The sequence below is a fragment of the Bombina bombina genome, chromosome 7, assembly GCF_027579735.1.
Source record: "Bombina bombina isolate aBomBom1 chromosome 7, aBomBom1.pri, whole genome shotgun sequence".
Lineage (NCBI taxonomy): Eukaryota > Metazoa > Chordata > Amphibia > Anura > Bombinatoridae > Bombina > Bombina bombina.
Genome location: NC_069505.1, coordinates 521,777,763 through 521,798,925, shown reverse-complemented (window position 1 = coordinate 521,798,925; position 21,163 = coordinate 521,777,763). Strand labels below are relative to the sequence as shown.

Genomic DNA, 21,163 nt, shown 5'->3' with positions numbered 1-21,163 from the left:
CATCATGCAAAAGAACTCAGCAGGGGATAAAATATTTTTCCCCCCACTGTGTGTGTGTACATACATACATGCCCCTTTATATACACATACATACAAACATCTGTCTATCTGGATTTATGGTGTATTTATATTTACTTATCCATGCTAAGTGAGTTAGGGCAGAGGTGATGGCATACAGAGTTCTAGTGACCTAATAGTGATGTTTCATGGGTGAAAGTGTCCCATACGACAGTGACATGTTTAATGGGTTAAAGATCTATGCCATTTAAATAGAAAGTGACCTGATGACAGTGACATGTTAATGGACAACTATGGTGCTTAGAATTATTCATCTACCCCAGTACCTCTGTTTTGGATCCTTCTTTAGGAGTCCGGCCAGCAGCGACTTAGCCTCTGGACTCAATGTACGGGGGAAGCGGATTTCCTCCATTAAAATTAGCTCAAATAGCCTTTCATGATCTTGGTTGTAGAAGGGGAGTCGGCCACACATCATCTCGTACATCACTACCCCCAGACCCCACCAATCAACAGCACGCCCATAATCGTTGTCTTCTAGGACCTGGGGAGGACAGAACATGTTTTCTTACTGAACCAAGGGCAAGATAATATAGCAGAACAAAATTACTGACCTTCTAAACCAATCTTATTTTAAACTTGTACTCGAATAAATTGACTGTAGGTGCTAAACATGTAGTTTTACCCAGAATCCTTAGCTACAGAAGAAAAAGTATAAAGGCAATTATGGAGTAATTTTGAGTTTCTGGTAACTACTTTGGCTACACTTTTTGGTGTTCAGACAGGGGATCTTTCTGTACAAAACATAAGTTAAAAACGTTTGTAAACATAACCATGCATTTACCTCTGGCGCCAAATACTCCGGCGTGCCACAGAAAGTTCTCATGGTAGCCCCGTCTGTAATTCCTTCCTTGCAGAGGCCAAAGTCTGTGATCTTTATGTGCCCATCCTTATCCAGCATAAGATTTTCCAGCTGCCGAGGAAAAAAAGTCAACTATAGGTTAGGTACCCAACTCCAAAATTAAACATTAAATAACAGTCATTATGAATCCTGATACATCACACCGCAGACCAATTAGAATTTGAGATAAAAATAAATAAATTGAATTCCCCATCAAAGGCCAGATTACAAGAGGAGTGGTAAATAATGCTTATGTGAAACCGATATTTGTACTATTACTACTCAGTGGAGTACACTCTAATGTGCGCTGGAATTACAAGTGGACAGCAATGTGAACACGAGCATTGCACTCACAAGAGCGCTCTTCCATAGGCACCAATGGGATCCTCGTTCTGATGTGGCACAGAACCTAAGCACAGCGAAAGGGGGTAAGTAGCTCAGAGATGGCAGCAATATTATATATATGTATGTATATATAAGAATATACCTATATATTTACTGGGAACACACAGTTCCCATAGACTGTAACGTAAAGACACTTTTCAGTGCTTTTTTTTCTTCTAAACACCTCATTACTGCCAACTTTACCCCTCAAAATAGTCTAGTGGTGTTTATATTATTAAAAAATAAAAATGCTACAAGTTTTACTTTTTTAATAAAACATAATTTATGTAAGAACTTACCTGATAAATTAATTTCTTTCATATTGGCAAGAGTCCATGAGCTAGTGACATATGGGATATACAATCCTACCAGGAGGGGCAAAGTTTCCCAAACCTCAAAATGCCTATAAATACAACCCTCACCACACCCACAATTCAGTTTAACGAATAGCCAAGCAGTGGGGTGATAAAGAAAAAAGTAGAAAGCATCAACAAAGGAAATTTGGAAATAATTGTGCTTTATACAAAAAAACTATTTATGCTTACCTGATAAATTACTTTCTCTTGTGGTGTATCCAGTCCACGGATTGATCCTTTACTTGTGGGATATTCTCCTTCCCAACAGGAAGTGGCAAAGAGAGCACACAGCAGAGCTGTCCATCTAGCTCCCCCTCTAGCTCCACCCCCCAGTCATTCGACCGGAGGTTAGAAAGAAAAAGGAGAAACCATAGGGTGCAGTGGTGACTGTAGTTTAAACAAAAAAATCTACCTGACTTAATAGCCAGGGCGGGCCGTGGACTGGATACACCACAAGAGAAAGTAATTTATCAGGTAAGCATAAATTCTGTTTTCTCTTGTAAGGTGTATCCAGTCCACAGATTCATCCTTTACTTGTGGGATACCAATACCAAAGCTTTAGGACACGGATGAAGGGAGGGAACAAGACAGGTACCTTAAACGGAAGGCACCACTGCTTGTAAAACCTTTCTCCCAAAAATAGCCTCCGAAGAAGCAAAAGTATTGAATTTGTAAAATTTGGAAAAGGTATGCAGCGAAGACCAAGTCGCTGCCTTACAAATCTGTTCAACAGAAGCCTCATTTTTAAAAGCCCATGTGGAAGCCACTGCTCTGGTAGAATGAGCAGTAATTGTTTCAGGAGGTTGCTGGCCAGCAGTCTCATAGGCCAGACGGACGATGCTTTTCAGCCAAAAGGAAAGAGGTAGCAGTCACCTTCTGACCTCTCCTTTTACCAGAAAAGATGACTAACAATGAAGTTGTTTGTCTGAAATCCTTAGTTGCTTGTAAATAGAACTTTAAAGCACGAACCACATCAAGATTGTGTAACAGACGTTCCTTCTTCGAAGAAGTATTAGGAAACAGGGAAGGAACAACAATTTCCTGATTAATATTCTTATTAGACACAACCTTAGGAAGAAAAACCGGGTTTGGTACGCAAAACTACCTTATCTGCGTGGAACACCAAGTAAGGTGAGTCACACTGCAAAGCAGATAACTCTGAAACTCTTCGAGCAGAAGAGATAGCTACCAAAAACAAAACTTTCCAAGATAAAAGTTTAATATCTATGGAATGTAAAGGTTCAAACTGAACCCCTTGCAGAACTGAAAGAACTAAATTCAGACTCCATGGCGGAGCCACAGGTCTAAAAACAGGCTTGATTCTGACTAAAGTCTGACTAAACGCTTGAACGTCTGGTACCTCTGCCAGACGTTTGTGTAAAAGAATAGACAAAGCAGATATCTGTCCTTTTAAGGAACTAGCTGATAATCCTTTCTCCAATCCTTCTTGGAGAAAGGACAATATCCTGGGAATCCGAATCTTACTCCATGAGTAACCCTTGGATTCGCACCAACCAAGATATTTTCGCCAAATCTTATGGTAAATTTTCCTGGTGACAGGCTTTCTGGCCTGAATCAGGGTATCGATAACCGACTCAGAGAAACCACGCTTAGATAGAATTAGGCGTTCAATCTCCAAGCAGTCAGACGCAGAGAAATTCGATTTGGATGTTTGAAAGGACCTTGAAGTAGAAGGTCCTGCCTCATTGGCAGAGTCCATGGTGGAACGGATGACATGTCCACTAGGTCTGCATACCAGGTCCTGCGTGGCCACGCAGGCGCTATTAGAATCACTGACGCCCTCTCCTGCTTGATTCTGGCCACCAGACAGGGGAAGGAGAGGAAACGGTGGAAACATAGGCCAGATTGAAGGACCAAGGCGCTGCTAGAGCATCTATCAATGCCGCCTGGGGATCCCGGGACCTGGACCCATAAAGAGGAAGTTTGGCATTCTGACCAGACGCCATCAGATCCAATTCTGGAGTGCCCCATCGCTGAATCAGCTGGGCAAATACCTCCGGGTGGAGTTCCCACTCCCCCGGATGAAAAGTCTGACGACTTAGAAAATCCGCTTCCCAGTTGTCTACTCCTGGGATGTGAATTGCTGAGAGGTGGAAAGAGTGATCCTCCGCCCACCTGATTATTTTGGTTACTTCCATCATTGCTAGGGGACTCCTTGTTCCCCCTTGATGGTTGATGTAAGCTACAGTCGTGAGGTTGTCCGACTGAAATCTGATGAATTTGGCCGCAGCAAGCTGAGGCCATACCTGAAGAGCGTTGAATATCTCCCTCAGTTCCAGAATGTTTATCGGGAGAAGAGCTTCTTCCCGAGACCATAAGCCCTGAGCTTTCAGGGAGTCCCAGACAGCACCCCAGCCCAACAGACTGGCGTCGGTCGTTAAGATGATCCACTCTGGTCTACAGAAACACATTCCCTGAGCCAGGTGATCCTGAGACAATCACCAGAGAAGAGAATCTCTGGTCCCCTGGTCCAACTGTATTTGAGGAGACAAATCTGCATAATCCCCATTCCACTGTTTGAGCATGCATAGTTGCAGTGGTCTGAGGTGTATCTGTGCAAAAGGGACTATGTCCATTGCCGCTACCATTAATCTGATTGTCTCCATGCACTGAGCTACAGATGGCCGAGGAATGGAATGAACAGCTCGGCAAGTAGTTAAGAGTTTTAACTTTCTGACCTCCGTCAGAAATATTTTCATTTCTACGGAGTCTATTAGTGTTCCTAGGAAGGGAACTCTTGTGAGGGGGGAGAGAGAACTCTTTTTGATGTACACATTCCACCCGTGAGACCTCAGAAAGGCCACTACAATTTCCGTGTGAGACTTGGCTCTTTGGAAAGTTGACGCCTGAATTAAGATGTCGTCTAGATAAGGTGCCACTGCTATGCCCCGCGTCCTTAGCACCACCAGGAGGGACCCTAGCACCTTTGTGAAAATTCTGGGAGCAGTGGCCAACCCGAAAGGGAGAGCCACAAACTGATAATGCTTGTCCAGAAAAGCGAACCTGAGAAACTGGTGATGATCTTTGTGGATAGGAATGTGTAAATACGCATCCTTTAGATCCACGGTAGTCATATATTGACCCTCCTGGATCATTGGTAAGATTGTCCGAATGGTCTCCATCTTGAATGATGGGACTCTGAGGAATTGGTTTAGAATTTTGAGATCCAGGATTGGTCTGAAAGTTCCTTCTTTCTTGGGAACCACAAACAGATTTGAGTAAAACCCCAGCCCTTGTTCCGCAATTGGAACTGGGTGGATCACTCCCATTGTATGTAGGTCTTCTACACAGCGTAAGAACGCCTCTTTCTTTGTCGTGTCTGTAGACAGACGAGAAATATGGTACCTTCCCCTTGGAGGGGAGTCCTTGAATTCTAGAAGATATCCCTGGGATACAATCTCTAAGGCCCAGGGATCGTGTACGTCTCTTGCCCAGGCCTGAGCGAAGAGAGAGTCTGCCCCTTACTAGATCCGGTCCCGGATCGGGGGCTACCCCTTCATGCTGTCTTGGGGGCAGCTGCAGGCTTCTTGGCCTGTTTACCATTGTCCCAGCCCTGGTAAGGTTTCCAGGCTGCCCTGGGTTGTGAAGTGTTACCCTCTTGCTTCGCAGCAGGGGAGGATGAAGCGAGGCCGCTCCTGAAATTTCGAAAGGAACAAAAATTATTTTGTTTGTTCTTTGTCTTAAAGGATTTGTCCTGAGGGAGAGCATGGCCTTTTCCCCCAGTGATTTCTGAGATAATCTCTTTCAATTCAGGCCCGAAAAGGGTCTTTCCTTTGAAAGGGATGTTCAGCAGTTTGGATTTTGACGACACATCGGCCGACCAAGACTTGAGCCATAGCGCCCTGCGCGCCAGAATGGCAAAACCTGAATTCTTTGCCGCTAACTTAGCTAGTTGGAAAGCGGCATCTGTGATAAAAGAATTAGCCAGCTTAAGAGCCTTAATTCTGTCCATAATATCCTCATATGAGGTCTCCGTCTGGAGCGCATCTTCCAGCGCCTCGAACCAGAAAGCAGCTGCAGTAGTTACAGGAACAATGTACGCTATAGGTTGGAGAAGAAAACCTTGATGAACAAAAATTTTCTTAAGTAAACCCTCTAATTTTTTATCCATAGGGTCTTTAAAAGCACAACTGTCCTCAATTGGTATGGTTGTGCGTTTAGCCAGTGAAGAAACAGCCCCCTCCACCTTAGGGACCGTCTGCCACGAGTCCCGCGTGGTGTCAGATATGGGGAACATTTTCTTAAAAACAGGAGGGGGAACAAACAGAATACCTGGTTTATCCCACTCCCTAGTTAGTATACCCGCAATCCTCTTAGGGACCGGGAACACATCAGTGTAAACAGGAACTTCTAGGTACTTGTCCATTTTACACAAATTCTCTGGGACCACCAAAGGGTCACAGTCATCCAGAGTAACCAATACCTCCCTGAGTAATAAGCAGAGGTGTTCTAGTTTAAATTTAAATGCCAACGTATCTGAGTCTGTCTGAGGAGCAACCTTTCCCGAATCGGAAACTTCTCCCTCAGACAGCACATCCCTCGCCACGATTTCAGAGCGTTGAGAGTGTATATCGCATACGGCTACTAAAGCGTCAGAATGCTCATAATCTGTTCTTAAAACAGAGCTATCACGCTTTGCAGGTAACACAGGCAGCTTAGATAAAAATACTGAGAGGGTATTATCCATAACTGCCGTCAAATCTTGTAAGGTAAAAGAGTTAGACGCACTAGAGGTGCTAGGCGTCGCTTGAGGTCAACGGGCTAACCTCATTACCTTCTGTCTGAGAATCATCTTGGGCCACATTTTTAAGTGCAACAATATGGTCTTTAAAATGTATAGACATATCAGTACACGTGGGACACATTTTGAGAGGGGGTTCCACCATGGCTTCTAAACACATTGAACAAGGATTTTCCTTGGTGACAGACATGTTTAACAGACTAATAGTAAGACAAACAGGCTTAGAAATCACATTAATCAAGCAAAAACACACTTTGCAAAAAAACGTTACTGTGCCTTTAAGTAATAAAAAAGGCACAGAATTTTCCAAAACAGTGAAAAATACACCAAACTTTCTGAAATTTTCACAGTATGTACCTAAAGCATTGGTAAGATTGCACAGCTAGCAAAAAAATCGATTAACCCCTTAATGCCCAAACCGGATCAATAGTAAGCTAACAGACCGGTTAAAACAAATTTAGCACCTTGCCAAAGATCTGCTGTGGCCCTACCTTCCCTTAGGAGTCGGATTTATGGGGAAAAAGCTTCTTATGGGTCCTCAAATTGTAGCAGGAGCCACCATGTGAACACAGCCTGAAGATCTAGTCCATCTAACTGCGCACCTGAGGTGCGAAATTAGGCCCCTCCCACCTTACTCCGGTGCTGTGAGGCCTAAAGAAACACACCTAGGAGTTATAATACTAGCCATGTGGGTAACAACCCCTGAAAGAAACCCAAAAGGACCTTCTAAGTGTCTCAAAAACAATGTTTATAAGTAAAAACCGTTTGCCATAAAAAAGTGTCAACCCATAAAAGTGTCAACCAGCATAAATTAGCCCTGTAATGTAAGCTTGTAATTCCATACTTAGTCTCTGAATAAAGCTTACCCTTCCCTCATGGGGATCTTATCAGTCCTTTTCTAGCATTATCACAGTCTTGTCTAGAAATAAATGACTGAACACACCTTATTGCAGCTTAATCTGCAAACCGTTCCCCCCAACTGAAGTTTTCTTGTACTCCTCAGTCCTGTGTGGAAACAGCAGTGGATTTTAGTTACAACATGCTGAAATCATTTTCCTCTCTGCAGAAATCTTCATCCCTTTTCTGCTGGAGAGTAAATAGTACAAACCGGTACCATTTAAAAATAAACTTTTGCTTGTAGAACAAAAACTACAAATCTAACACCACATTCACTTTACCCTTCCGAGAGAGACCCTATTGCTTAGAGCCGGCAAAGAGAATGACTGGGGGGTGGAGCTAGAGGGGGGGCTATATGGACAGCTCTGCTGTGTGCTCTCTTTGCCACTTCCTGTTGGGAAGGAGAATATCCCACAAGTAAAGGATGAATCCGTGGACTGGATACACCTTACAAGAGAAATCATAACCACCATAAAAAGGGTGGGCCTCATGGACTCTTGCCAATATGAAAGAAATTATGTTTTCTTTCATGTAATTGGCAAGAGTCCATGAGCTAGTGACATATGGGATATCAATACCCAAGATGTGGATCTCCACTCAAGAGTCACTAGAGAGGGAGGGAATAAAAATAAAAACAGCCATATTCCACTGAAAAAATTAATCCACAACCCAAAAAAATAAGTTTATTTTCATTTTTGAAAGAAAAAAACTTAAATTAAAAGCAGAAGAATCAAACTGAAACAGCTGCCTGAAGAACTTTTCTACCAAAAACTGCTTCCGAGGAAGCAAATACATCAAAACGGTAGAATTTAGAAAATGTATGCAAAGAGGACCAAGTTGCCGCTTTGCAAATCTGATCAACTGAAGCTTCATTCTTAAAAGCCCACAAAGTGGAGACTGATCAAGTAGAATGAGCTGTAATTCGTTGAGGCGGGGCCTGACCCGACTCCAAATAAGCTTGATGAATCAAAAGTTTCAACCAAGAAGCCAAGGAAATAGCAGAAGCCTTCTGACCTTTCCTAGGACCAGAAAATAAAACAAATAGACTGGAAGTCTTCCTGAAATCTTTAGTAGCTTTCACATAATATTTCAAAGCTCTTACCACATCCAAAGAATGTAAGGATCTCTCCAAAGAATTCTTAGGATTAGGACATAAGGCACAACAATTACTCTACTAATGTTGTTAGAATTCACCACCTTACGTAAACATTGAAAAGAAGTCCGTAAAACTGCCTTATCCTGATGAAAAATCAGAAAAACAGAATTTATGTTTACCTGATAAATTACTTTCTCCAACGGTGTGTCCGGTCCACGGCGTCATCCTTACTTGTGGGATATTCTCTTCCCCAACAGGAAATGGCAAAGAGCCCAGCAAAGCTGGTCACATGATCCCTCCTAGGCTCCGCCTACCCCAGTCATTCGACCGACGTTAAGGAGGAATATTTGCATAGGAGAAACCATATGGTACCGTGGTGACTGTAGTTAAAGAAAATAAATTATCAGACCTGATTAAAAAAACCAGGGCGGGCCGTGGACCGGACACACCGTTGGAGAAAGTAATTTATCAGGTAAACATAAATTCTGTTTTCTCCAACATAGGTGTGTCCGGTCCACGGCGTCATCCTTACTTGTGGGAACCAATACCAAAGCTTTAGGACACGGATGAAGGGAGGGAGCAAATCAGGTCACCTAAATGGAAGGCACCACGGCTTGCAAAACCTTTCTCCCAAAAACAGCCTCAGAAGAAGCAAAAGTATCAAACTTGTAAAATTTGGTAAAAGTGTGCAGTGAAGACCAAGTCGCTGCCCTACATATCTGATCAACAGAAGCCTCGTTCTTGAAGGCCCATGTGGAAGCCACAGCCCTAGTGGAATGAGCTGTGATTCTTTCGGGAGGCTGCCGTCCGGCAGTCTCGTAAGCCAATCTGATGATGCTTTTAATCCAAAAAGAGAGAGAGGTAGAAGTTGCTTTTTGACCTCTCCTTTTACCGGAATAAACAACAAACAAGGAAGATGTTTGTCTAAAATCCTTTGTAGCATCTAAATAGAATTTTAGAGCGCGAACAACATCCAAATTGTGCAACAAACGTTCCTTCTTTGAAACTGGTTTCGGACACAGAGAAGGTACGATAATCTCCTGGTTAATGTTTTTGTTAGAAACAACTTTTGGAAGAAAACCAGGTTTAGTACGTAAAACCACCTTATCTGCATGGAACACCAGATAAGGAGGAGAACACTGCAGAGCAGATAATTCTGAAACTCTTCTAGCAGAAGAAATTGCAACTAAAAACAAAACTTTCCAAGATAATAACTTAATATCAACGGAATGTAAGGGTTCAAACGGAACCCCCTGAAGAACTGAAAGAACTAAATTGAGACTCCAAGGAGGAGTCAAAGGTTTGTAAACAGGCTTAATTCTAACCAGAGCCTGAACAAAGGCTTGAACATCTGGCACAGCTGCCAGCTTTTTGTGAAGTAACACAGACAAGGCAGAAATCTGTCCCTTCAGGGAACTTGCAGATAATCCTTTTTCCAATCCTTCTTGAAGGAAGGATAGAATCTTAGGAATCTTAACCTTGTCCCAAGGGAATCCTTTAGATTCACACCAACAGATATATTTTTTCCAAATTTTGTGGTAAATCTTTCTAGTTACAGGCTTTCTGGCCTGAACAAGAGTATCGATAACAGAATCTGAGAACCCTCGCTTCGATAAGATCAAGCGTTCAATCTCCAAGCAGTCAGCTGGAGTGAAACCAGATTCGGATGTTCGAACGGACCCTGAACAAGAAGGTCTCGTCTCAAAGGTAGCTTCCAAGGTGGAGCCGATGACATATTCACCAGATCTGCATACCAAGTCCTGCGTGGCCACGCAGGAGCTATCAAGATCACCGACGCCCTCTCCTGATTGATCCTGGCTACCAGCCTGGGGATGAGAGGAAACGGCGGGAACACATAAGCTAGTTTGAAGGTCCAAGGTGCTACTAGTGCATCCACTAGAGCCGCCTTGGGATCCCTGGATCTGGACCCGTAGCAAGGAACTTTGAAGTTCTGACGAGAGGCCATCAGATCCATGTCTGGAATGCCCCACAGCTGAGTGACTTGGGCAAAGATTTCCGGATGGAGTTCCCACTCCCCCGGATGCAATGTCTGACGACTCAGAAAATCCGCTTCCCAATTTTCCACTCCTGGGATGTGGATAGCAGACAGGTGGCAGGAGTGAGACTCCGCCCATAGAATGATTTTGGTCACTTCTTCCATCGCTAGGGAACTCCTTGTTCCCCCCTGATGGTTGATGTACGCAACAGTTGTCATGTTGTCTGATTGAAACCGTATGAACTTGGCCCTCGCTAGCTGAGGCCAAGCCTTGAGGGCATTGAATATCGCTCTCAGTTCCAGAATATTTATCGGTAGAAGAGATTCTTCCCGATACCAAAGACCCTGAGCTTTCAGGGATCCCCAGACCGCGCCCCAGCCCATCAGACTGGCGTCGGTCGTGACAATGACCCACTCTGGTCTGCGGAATGTCATCCCTTGTGACAGGTTGTCCAGGGACAGCCACCAACGGAGTGAGTCTCTGGTCCTCTGATTTACTTGTATCTTCGGAGACAAGTCTGTATAGTCCCCATTCCACTGACTGAGCATGCACAGTTGTAATGGTCTTAGATGAATGCGCGCAAAAGGAACTATGTCCATTGCCGCAACCATCAACCCGATCACTTCCATGCACTGAGCTATGGAAGGAAGAGGAACGGAATGAAGTATCCGACAAGAGTCTAGAAGTTTTGTTTTTCTGACCTCTGTCAGAAATATCCTCATTTCTAAGGAGTCTATTATTGTTCCCAAGAAGGGAACCCTTGTTGACGGAGATAGAGAACTCTTTTCCACGTTCACTTTCCATCCGTGAGATCTGAGAAAGGCCAGGACAATGTCCGTGTGAGCCTTTGCTTGAGGAAGGGACGACGCTTGAATCAGAATGTCGTCCAAGTAAGGTACTACAGCAATGCCCCTTGGTCTTAGCACAGCTAGAAGGGACCCTAGTACCTTTGTGAAAATCCTTGGAGCAGTGGCTAATCCGAAAGGAAGCGCCACGAACTGGTAATGCTTGTCCAGAAATGCGAACCTTAGGAACCGATGATGTTCCTTGTGGATAGGAATATGTAGATACGCATCCTTTAAATCCACCGTGGTCATGAATTGACCTTCCTGGATGGAAGGAAGAATAGTTCGAATGGTGTCCATCTTGAACGATGGAACCTTGAGAAACTTGTTTAAGATCTTGAGATCTAAGATTGGTCTGAACGTTCCCTCTTTTTTGGGAACTATGAACAGATTGGAGTAGAACCCCATCCCTTGTTCTCTTAATGGAACAGGATGAATCACTCCCATTTTTAACAGGTCTTCTACACAATGTAAGAATGCCTGTCTTTTTATGTGGTCTGAAGACAACTGAGACCTGTGGAACCTCCCCCTTGGGGGAAGTCCCTTGAATTCCAGAAGATAACCTTGGGAGACTATTTCTAGCGCCCAAGGATCCAGAACATCTCTTGCCCAAGCCTGAGCGAAGAGAGAGAGTCTGCCCCCCACCAGATCCGGTCCCGGATCGGGGGCCAACATTTCATGCTGTCTTGGTAGCAGTGGCAGGTTTCTTGGCCTGCTTTCCCTTGTTCCAGCCTTGCATTGGTCTCCAAGCTGGCTTGGCTTGAGAAGTATTACCCTCTTGCTTAGAGGACGTAGCACTTTGGGCTGGTCCGTTTCTACGAAAGGGACGAAAATTAGGTTTATTTTTTGCCTTGAAAGGCCAATCCTGAGGAAGGGCGTGGCCCTTACCCCCAGTGATATCAGAGATAATCTCTTTCAAGTCAGGGCCAAACAGCGTTTTCCCCTTGAAAGGAATGTTAAGTAGCTTGTTCTTGGAAGACGCATCAGCCGACCAAGATTTCAACCAAAGCGCTCTGCGCGCCACAGTAGCAAACCCAGAATTCTTAGCCGCTAACCTAGCCAATTGCAAAGTGGCGTCTAGGGTGAAAGAATTAGCCAATTTGAGAGCATTGATTCTGTCCATAATCTCCTCATAAGGAGGAGAATCACTATCGACCGCCTTTATCAGCTCATCGAACCAGAAACATGCGGCTGTAGCGACAGGGACAATGCATGAAATTGGTTGTAGAAGGTAACCCTGCTGAACAAACATCTTTTTAAGCAAACCTCAAAATAACGGAACCGGAGCCGTTTTGAACTTTAACCCCTTTACAGTCCCTGGTATCTGCTTTGCTGAGACCCAACCAAGCCCAAAGGGGAATACGATACCAAATGACGCCTTCAGAAAGTCTTTTCTAAGTATCAGAGCTCCTCTCACATGCGACTGCATGCCATGCCTCTCAAAAACAAGTGCGCAACACCGGCGCGAAAATGAGGCTCTGCCTATGCTTCGGGAAAGCCCCTAAAGAATAGGTGTCTAAAACAGTGCCTGCCGATATTATTATATCAAAATACCCAGATAAAATGATTCCTCAAGGCTAAATATGTGTTAATAATGAATCGATTTAGCCCAGAAAAAGTCTACAGTCTTAATAAGCCCTTGTGAAGCCCTTATTTACGATCGTAATAAACATGGCTTACCGGATCCCATAGGGAAAATGACAGCTTCCAGCATTACATCGTCTTGTTAGAATGTGTCATACCTCAGCAGCAAGAGACTGCTCACTGTTCCCCCAACTGAAGTTAATTGCTCTCAACAGTCCTGTGTGGAACAGCCATGGATTTTAGTGACGGTTGCTAAAATCATTTTCCTCATACAAACAGAAATCTTCATCTCTTTTCTGTTTCTGAGTAAATAGTACATACCAGCACTATTTCAAAATAACAAACTCTTGATTGAATAATAAAAACTACAGTTAAACACTAAAAAACTCTAAGCCATCTCCGTGGAGATGTTGCCTGTACAACGGCAAAGAGAATGACTGGGGTAGGCGGAGCCTAGGAGGGATCATGTGACCAGCTTTGCTGGGCTCTTTGCCATTTCCTGTTGGGGAAGAGAATATCCCACAAGTAAGGATGACGCCGTGGACCGGACACACCTATGTTGGAGAAAGGAGACTCACAAGAAAGAGCAGATAACTCAGAAACTCTTCTAGAAGTAGTTTAATGTCCAAAGAATGCATAGGTTCAAATGGAGGAGCCTGTAAAGCTTTCAGAAACAAATTAAGACTCCAAGGAGGAGAAATTGCATTAATGACTTACGAACTAAAGCCTGTACAAAACAGTGTATATCAGGAAGTATAGCAATCTTTCTGTGAAATAAAACAGAAAGAGCGGAGATTTGTCCTTTCAAGGAACTTGCAGACAAACCCTTATCCAAACCATCCTGAAGAAACTGTAAAATTCTAGAAATTCTAAAAGAATGCCAGGAGAACTTATGAGAAGAACACCATGAAATGTAAGTCTTCCAAACTCTATAATAAATCTTTCTAGAGACAGATTTAAGAGCTTGTAACAAAGTATTAATCACTGAGTCAGAGAAACCTCTATGACATAGAACTAAGTGTTCAATTTCCATACCTTCAAATTTAATGATTTGAGATCCTGATGGAAAAATGGACCTTGAGATAGTAGGTCCGGCCGTAACGGAAGTGGCCAAGGCAGGCAACTGGACATCCGAACCAGATCCGCATACCAAAACATGTGTGGCCATGCTGGAGCCACCAGCAACACAAAAGACTGTTCCAGGATGATTTTGGAGATCACTCTTGGAAGGAGAACTAGAGGCGGGAAGATGTAAGCAGGATGATAACACCAAGGAAGTGTCAGCGCATCCACTGCTTCCACCTGAACATCCCTGGACCTGGACAGGTATCTGGGAAGTTTCTTGTTTAGATGAGAGGCCATGAGATCTATCTCTGGAAGACCCCACATCTGAACAATCTGAGAAAACACATCTGGATGGAGAGACCACTCCCCTGGATGTAAAGTCTGGCGTCTGGGATAATCCGCCTCCCAATTGTCTACACCTGGGATATGCACCGCAGAGATTAGACAGGAGCTGGTTTCCGCCCAAGCAAGTATCCGAGATACTTCTTTCATAGCTTGGGGACTGTGAGTCCCACCCTGATGATTGACATAAGCCACAGTTGTGATATTGTCTGTCTGAAAACAAATGAACGGTTCTCTCTTTAGCAGAGGCCAGAACTGAAGAGCCCTGAGAATTGCACGGAGTTCTAAAATATTTATTGGTAATCTCGCCTCTTGAGATTTCCAATCCCCTTGTGCTGTCAGAGATCCCCAAACAGCTCCCCAACCTGAAAGACTCGCATCTGTTGTGATTACAGTCCAGGTTGGCCGAACAAAAGAAGCCCCTTGAACTAAACGATGGTGATCTATCCACCATGTCAGAGAGTGTCGTACATTGGGATATAAGGATATTAATTGTGATATCTTTGTATAATCCCTGCACCATTGATTCAGCATACAAAGCTCTAGAGGTCTCATGTGAAAAGGAGCAAAGGGGATCGCGTCCGATGCTGCAGTCATGAGACCTAAAACTTCCATGCACATAGCCACTGAAGGGAATGACTGAGACTGAAGGTGCCGGCATGCTGCAACCAATTTTAAACGTCTCTTGTCTGTTAGAGACAGAGTTATGGACACTGAATCTATCTGGAAGCCTAAAAAGTTGACCCTTGTCTGCGGAATCAAGAAACTTTTTGGTAAATTGATCCTCCAACCATGTTTCCGAAGAAACAACACTAGTTGATTTGTGCGAGATTCTGCAGAACGTAAAGACTGAGTGAGTACCAAGATATCGTCCAAATAAGGAAACACCGCAATACCCTGTTCTCTGATTACAGATAGTAGGGCATCCAGAACCTTTGTAAAAATTCTTGGAGCTGTTGCTAGGCCAAATGGAAGAGCAACAAATTGGTTATGCTTGTCTAGAAAAGAGAATCTCAGAAACTGATAGTGTTCTGGATGAATCGGAATATGAAGGTATGCATCCTGCACGTCTATTGTGGACATATAATGTCCTCGCTAAACAAAAGGCAGAATAGTCCTTATAGTCACCATCTTGAAAGTTGGTACTCTTACATAACGATTCAAAATTTTCAGATCCAGAACTGGTCTGAATAAATTTTCTTTCTTTGGTACAATGAATAGGTTTGAATAAAACCCCAAACCTTGTTCCTGAGGAGGAACTGGCATAATTACCCCTGAAGACTCCAGGTCTGAAACATACTTCAGAAAAGCCTGAGCTTTTACTGGATTTATAGGGATATGTGAGAGAAAAATTCTTCTCACAGGAGGTCTTACTCTGAATCCTATTCGATAATCTTGGGAGACAATGCTCTGAATCCAATGATTTTGGACAGATTTTATCCAAAAATCCTTGAAAATCCTTAATCTGCCCCCTACCAGCTGAGCTAAAATGAGGGCCGCACCTTTATGCGGACTTAGGGGCTGACTTTGGTTTCCTAAATGGCTTGGATTTATTCCAATTTGAGGAAGGCTTCCAATTGGAAGCAGATTCCTTGGGGGGAGGATTGAGTTTTTGTTCCTTATTCTGATGAAAGGAACGAAAACGGTTAGAAGCCTTAGATTTACCCTTAGGTTTATTATCCTGAGGCAGAAAAACTCATTTTCCCCCAGTGATAGTTGAAATAATAGAATCCAACTAAGAACCAAATAAATTATTACCTTGGAAAGAAGGAGATAGTAATCTAGATTTAGATGTCATATCAGCATTCCAAGATTTAAGCCACAAAGCTCTTCTAGCTAATACAGCTAAAGACATGGATCTAACATCAATTTTGATAATATCAAAAATGGCATCTGCACTCAGAGGAAAACCGGGCTTCAGCCTGCTGCGAAGCGCATATCAACGTAGAAATCTAGCACAAACTTACTTCACCACCTCCATGGGAAGCAAAGTTTGTAAAACTGAATTGAATTGTGGGTGTGGTGAGGGGTGTATTTATAGGCATTTTAAGGTTTGGGAAACTTTGCCCCTCCTGGTAGGAATGTATATCCCATACGTCACTAGCTCATGGACTCTTGCTAATTACATGAAAGAAAAAATGATTAGCATATTGCAGTAAGCGAATAGTGCTATATATGTCAGAATCCAATTCTTGTTGCACTAAATTCTCCAACCATAAAGTTGATGCAGCCGCAACATCAGCCAAAGAAATTGCAGGTCTGAGAAGATGACCTGAATATAAATAGGCCTTCCTTAGATAAGATTCAAGCTTCCTATCTAAAGGATCCTTAAAGGAAGTACTATCTTCCATAGGAATAGTGGTACGTTTAGCAAGAGTAGAAATAGCCCCATCAACTTTGGGGATTTTTTCCCAAAACTCTATAGATTTTGCTGGTAAAGGATACAATTTTATAAACCTTGAAGAAGGAATAAAAGAAGTACTGGCTTATTCCATTCCCTAGAAATCATATCTGAAATAGCCTCAGGAATAGGAAAAAACCCCTGGAGAAACCACAGGAGGTTTAAAAACAGCATTAAAACATTTATTAGACTGAACGTCAAGAGGACTGGATACCTCAATATCCAAAGTAATTAACACTTCATTAAATAAAGAACGCATATACTCTATTTTAAATAAATAAGTAGATTTGTCAGTATCAATGTCTGAGGAAGGATCTTCTGTCTCAGATAGATCCTCATCAGAAGAGGATAAATTATTATGTTGTTGGTCATTTTAAATTTCATCAGCTAAATGAGAAGTTTTAAAAGACCTTTTACGTTTATTAGAAGGTGGAAATGCAAAGCCTTCAGAATAGAATCAGAAACAAATTCTTTAAAATTTACAGGTATATCATGCACATTAGAAGTTGAAGGAACTGCAAATGGCAATGTACTATTACTAATGGAAACACTATCTGCATGTAAAGGTTTATCATGACAACTATTACAAATGACATTCAGTGAAATAATTTCTACAATTTTACAACAAATGCACTTCGCTTTGGTAGAACCGATGTCAGGCAGCAATGTTCCAGCAGAAACTTCTGAGACAGGATCAGATTGAGACATCTTGCACAATGTAAGAGAAAAAAACAACATATAAAGCAAAATTATCTATTTCCTTATATGACAGTTTCAGGAATGGGAAAAAATGAAATAGCATAGGCCTCTGATAGAGAAAAAAGCAAGAGGCAAACATACAAGGGGTATTGAAATAATGAAAAAATTTGGCGCCAAGTATGACGCACAACGTAACGTAAACTTTTTTGGCGCCAAAAATAACCGGAAATGACACACTCGCGTCACTAATGACGCCGCCGTATGAAAGGTCTCGCCATCACGTATGACGCCGGAAATGACGAAGTTTCGTCAAACTTATTTTTTCGCGCCAAGAATGACGCAATAAAGTTTAGCATTTGACGCACCCGCGGGCCTAATACCCGCAATTCCAAGAAGTAGTCAACTGCAAAAAAAAGACTAAACCCCAGGTAAGAAATACATTTCTTAAAATGTTTATAATGCCCAAATATGAAATTGACAGTCTGCAGAAGGAAATTCATGTACCTGACTCAAGGCAAATATAAGTACAATACATATATTTAGAACTTTATATAAATGTATAAAGTGCCCAACCATAGCTGAGGTGTCTTTAAGAAATAAAAAAAAACATAATTTATGCTTACCTGATAAATTTATTTCTCTTGTAGTGTATCCAGTCCACGGATCATCCATTACTTGTGGGATATTCTCCTTCCCAACAGGAAGTTGCAAGAGGATCACCCACAGCAGAGTAGCTATATAGCTCCTCCCCTAACTGTCATATCCAGTCATTCGACCGAAAACAAACAGAGAAAGGAGAAACCATAGGGTGCAGTGGTGACTGTAGTTTAATTAAAATTTAGACCTGCCTTAAAAGGACAGGGCGGGCCGTGGACTGGATACACTACAAGAGAAATAAATTTATCAGGTAAGCATAAATTATGTTTTCTCTTGTTAAGTGTATCCAGTCCACGGATCATCCATTACTTGTGGGATACCAATACCAAAGCTAAAGTACACGGATGATGGGAGGGACAAGGCAGGATTAAGCGGAAGGAACCACTGCCTGAAGAACCTTTCTCCCAAACACAGCCTCCGAAGAAGCAAAAGTATCAAATTTGTAAAATTTTGAAAAGTGTGAAGCAAAGACCAAGTCGCAGCCTTGCAAATCTGTTCAATAGAGGCCTCATTTTTGAAGGCCCAGGTGGAAGCCACAGCTCTAGTAGAATGAGCTGTAATCCTTTCAGGGGGCTGCTGTCCAGCAGTCTCATAGGCTAGGCTTATTACGCTCCGAAGCCAAAAGGAAAGAGAGGTTGCCGAAGCTTTTTGACCTCTCCTCTGTCCAGAGTAAATGACAAACAGGAAAGATGTTTGACGAAAATCCTTAGTAGCTTGTAAGTAAAACTTCAAGGCACGGACTACGTCCAGATTATGTAAAAGACGTTCCTTCTTTGAAGAAGGATTATGGCACAACGATGGAACAACAATCTCTTGATTGATATTCTTGTTAGAAACCACCTTAGGTAAAAATACAGGTTTGGTACGCAGAACTACCTTATCTGCATGAAAAATCAGATAGGGAGAATCACATTGTAAGGCACAAAGCTCAGAGACTCTCCGAGCCGAGAAAATAGCCATCAAAAACAGAACTTTCCAAGATAAAAGTTTAATATCAATGGAATGAAGGGGTTCAAACGGAACTCCTTGAAGAACCTTAAGAACCAAGTTTAAGCTCCACGGGGGAGAAACAGGTTTAAACACAGGCTTAAATCTAACCAAAGCCTGGCAAAATGCCTGGACGTCTGGAACCTTTGCTTGTGCAAAAGAATAGACAGAGCAGAAATCTGTCCCTTTAAGGAACTAGCTGATAATCCTTTGTCCAAGCCCTCTTGGAGAAAAGACAATATTCTAGGAATCCTAACTTTACTCCATGAGTACGTCTTGGATTCACACCAATAAAGATATTTACTCCATATCTTGTGGTAGATTTTCCTGGTAACAGGCTTTCGTGCCTGTATTAAAGTATCAATGACTGACTCGGAGAAGCCACGCTTTGATAGAATCAAGCATTCAATCTCCATGCAGTCAGTCTCAGAGAAATTAGATTTGGATGATTGAAAGGACCTTGTATCAGAAGGTCCTGTCTTAGAGGCAGAGTCCATGCTGGAAAGGATGACATGTCCACTAGGTCTGCATACCAAATCCTGCGTGGCCACGCAGGTGCTATCAGAATCACCAATGCTCTCTCCTGTTTGATTTTGGCAATCAGTCGAGGGAGCAGAGGAAACGGTGGAAACACATAAGCCAGGTTGAAGAACCAAGGCGCTGCTAGCACATCTATCAGCGTCGCTTCTGGGTCCCTGGACCTGGATCCTTAACAAGGAAGCTTGGCGTTCTGGCGAGACGCCATGAGATCCAACTCTGGTTTGCCCCAACGATGAATCAACTGAGCAAACAGCTCTGGATGGAGTTCCCACTCCCCCGGATGGAAAGTCTGACGACTTAGAAAATCCGCCTCCCAGTTCGCCACGCCTGGGATATGGATTGCTGACAGGTGGCAAGAGTGGTACTCTGCCCAGCGAATTATTTTTGAGACTTCTAACATCGCTAGGGAACTCCTGGTTCCCCCTTGATGGTTGATGTAAGCCACAGTCGTGATGTTGTCCGACTGAAATCTGATGAACCTCAGTGTTGCTAACTGAGGCCAAGCCAGAAGAGCATTGAATATCGCTCTTAACTCCAGAATATTTATTGGAAGGAGTTTCTCCTCCTGAGTCCACGATCCCTGTGCCTTCAGGGAATTCCAGACTGCACCCCAACCTAGAAGGCTGGCATCTGTTGTTACAATTGTCCAATCTGGCCTGCGAAAGGTCATACCCTTGGACAGGTGTACCCGAGACAACCACCAGAGAAGAGAATCTCTGGTCTCTTGATCCAGATTTAGCAGAGGGGACAAATCTGTGTAATCCCCATTCCACTGACTCAGCATGCATAATTGCAGCGGTCTGAGATGAAGGCGCGCAAATGGCACTATGTCCATTGCCGCTACCATTAAGCCGATTACCTCCATACACTGAGCTACCGAAGGGCGCGGAATGGAGTTTAGAACACGGCAAGCATTTAGAAGTTTTGATAACCTGGACTCAGTCAGGTAAATTTTCATTTCTACAGAATCTATAAGAGTCCCTAAGAAGGAGACTCTTGTGAGTGGGGATAGAGAACTCTTTTCCTCGTTCACTTTCCACCCGTGCGACCTCAGAAATGCCAGAACTATCTCTGTATGAGACTTGGCAACTTGAAAGCTTGACGCCTGTATCAGGATGTCGTCTAGATACGGAGCCACCGCTATGCCTCGCGGTCTTAGAACCGCCAGAAGTGAGCCCAGAACCTTTGTAAAGATTCTCAGGGCTGTAGCCAACCCGAAGGGAAGAGCTACAAATTGGTAATGCCTGTCTAGAAAGGCAAACCTTAGAAACCGATGATGATCTTTGTGAATCGGTATGTGAAGGTAGGCATCCTTTAAGTCCACTGTGGTCATGTACTGACCTTCTTGGTTCATGGGTAGGATGGTCTGAATAGTTTCCATTTTGAAAGATGGAACTCTGAGGAATTTGTTTAAGATCTTTAGATCCAAAATTGGTCTGAAGGTTCCCTCTTTTTTGGGAACCACAGATTTGAATAAAAACCCTGTCCTTGTTCCGTCCGCGGAACTGGATGGATCACTCCCATAACTAGGAGGTCTTTCACACAGCGTAGGAATGCCTCTTTCTTTATCTGATTTGCAGATAGCCTTGAAAGATGAAATCTCCCTTGTGGAGGGGAAGCTTTGAAGTCCAGAAG

At 43.1% G+C, this 21,163-nt stretch overlaps 1 protein-coding gene across 1 annotated transcript in view; it reads right to left on the bottom strand.

The window, feature by feature from the left end:
* Nucleotides 1-313: 313 nt before the first annotated feature.
* Nucleotides 314-21,163, bottom strand: part of LOC128636486 (RAC-beta serine/threonine-protein kinase A-like) — a 56,540-nt gene continuing 35,690 nt past the window's right edge. Inside the window, exons 4-5 of the mRNA XM_053689496.1 lie at nt 860-988; nt 314-559 (exon numbers count right to left, since the gene is read on the bottom strand). Of these exons, the coding sequence (XP_053545471.1) occupies nt 329-559; nt 860-988 (360 nt within the window). The 3' untranslated portion in view covers nt 314-328. The remainder of the gene's footprint in view (nt 560-859; nt 989-21,163) is intronic.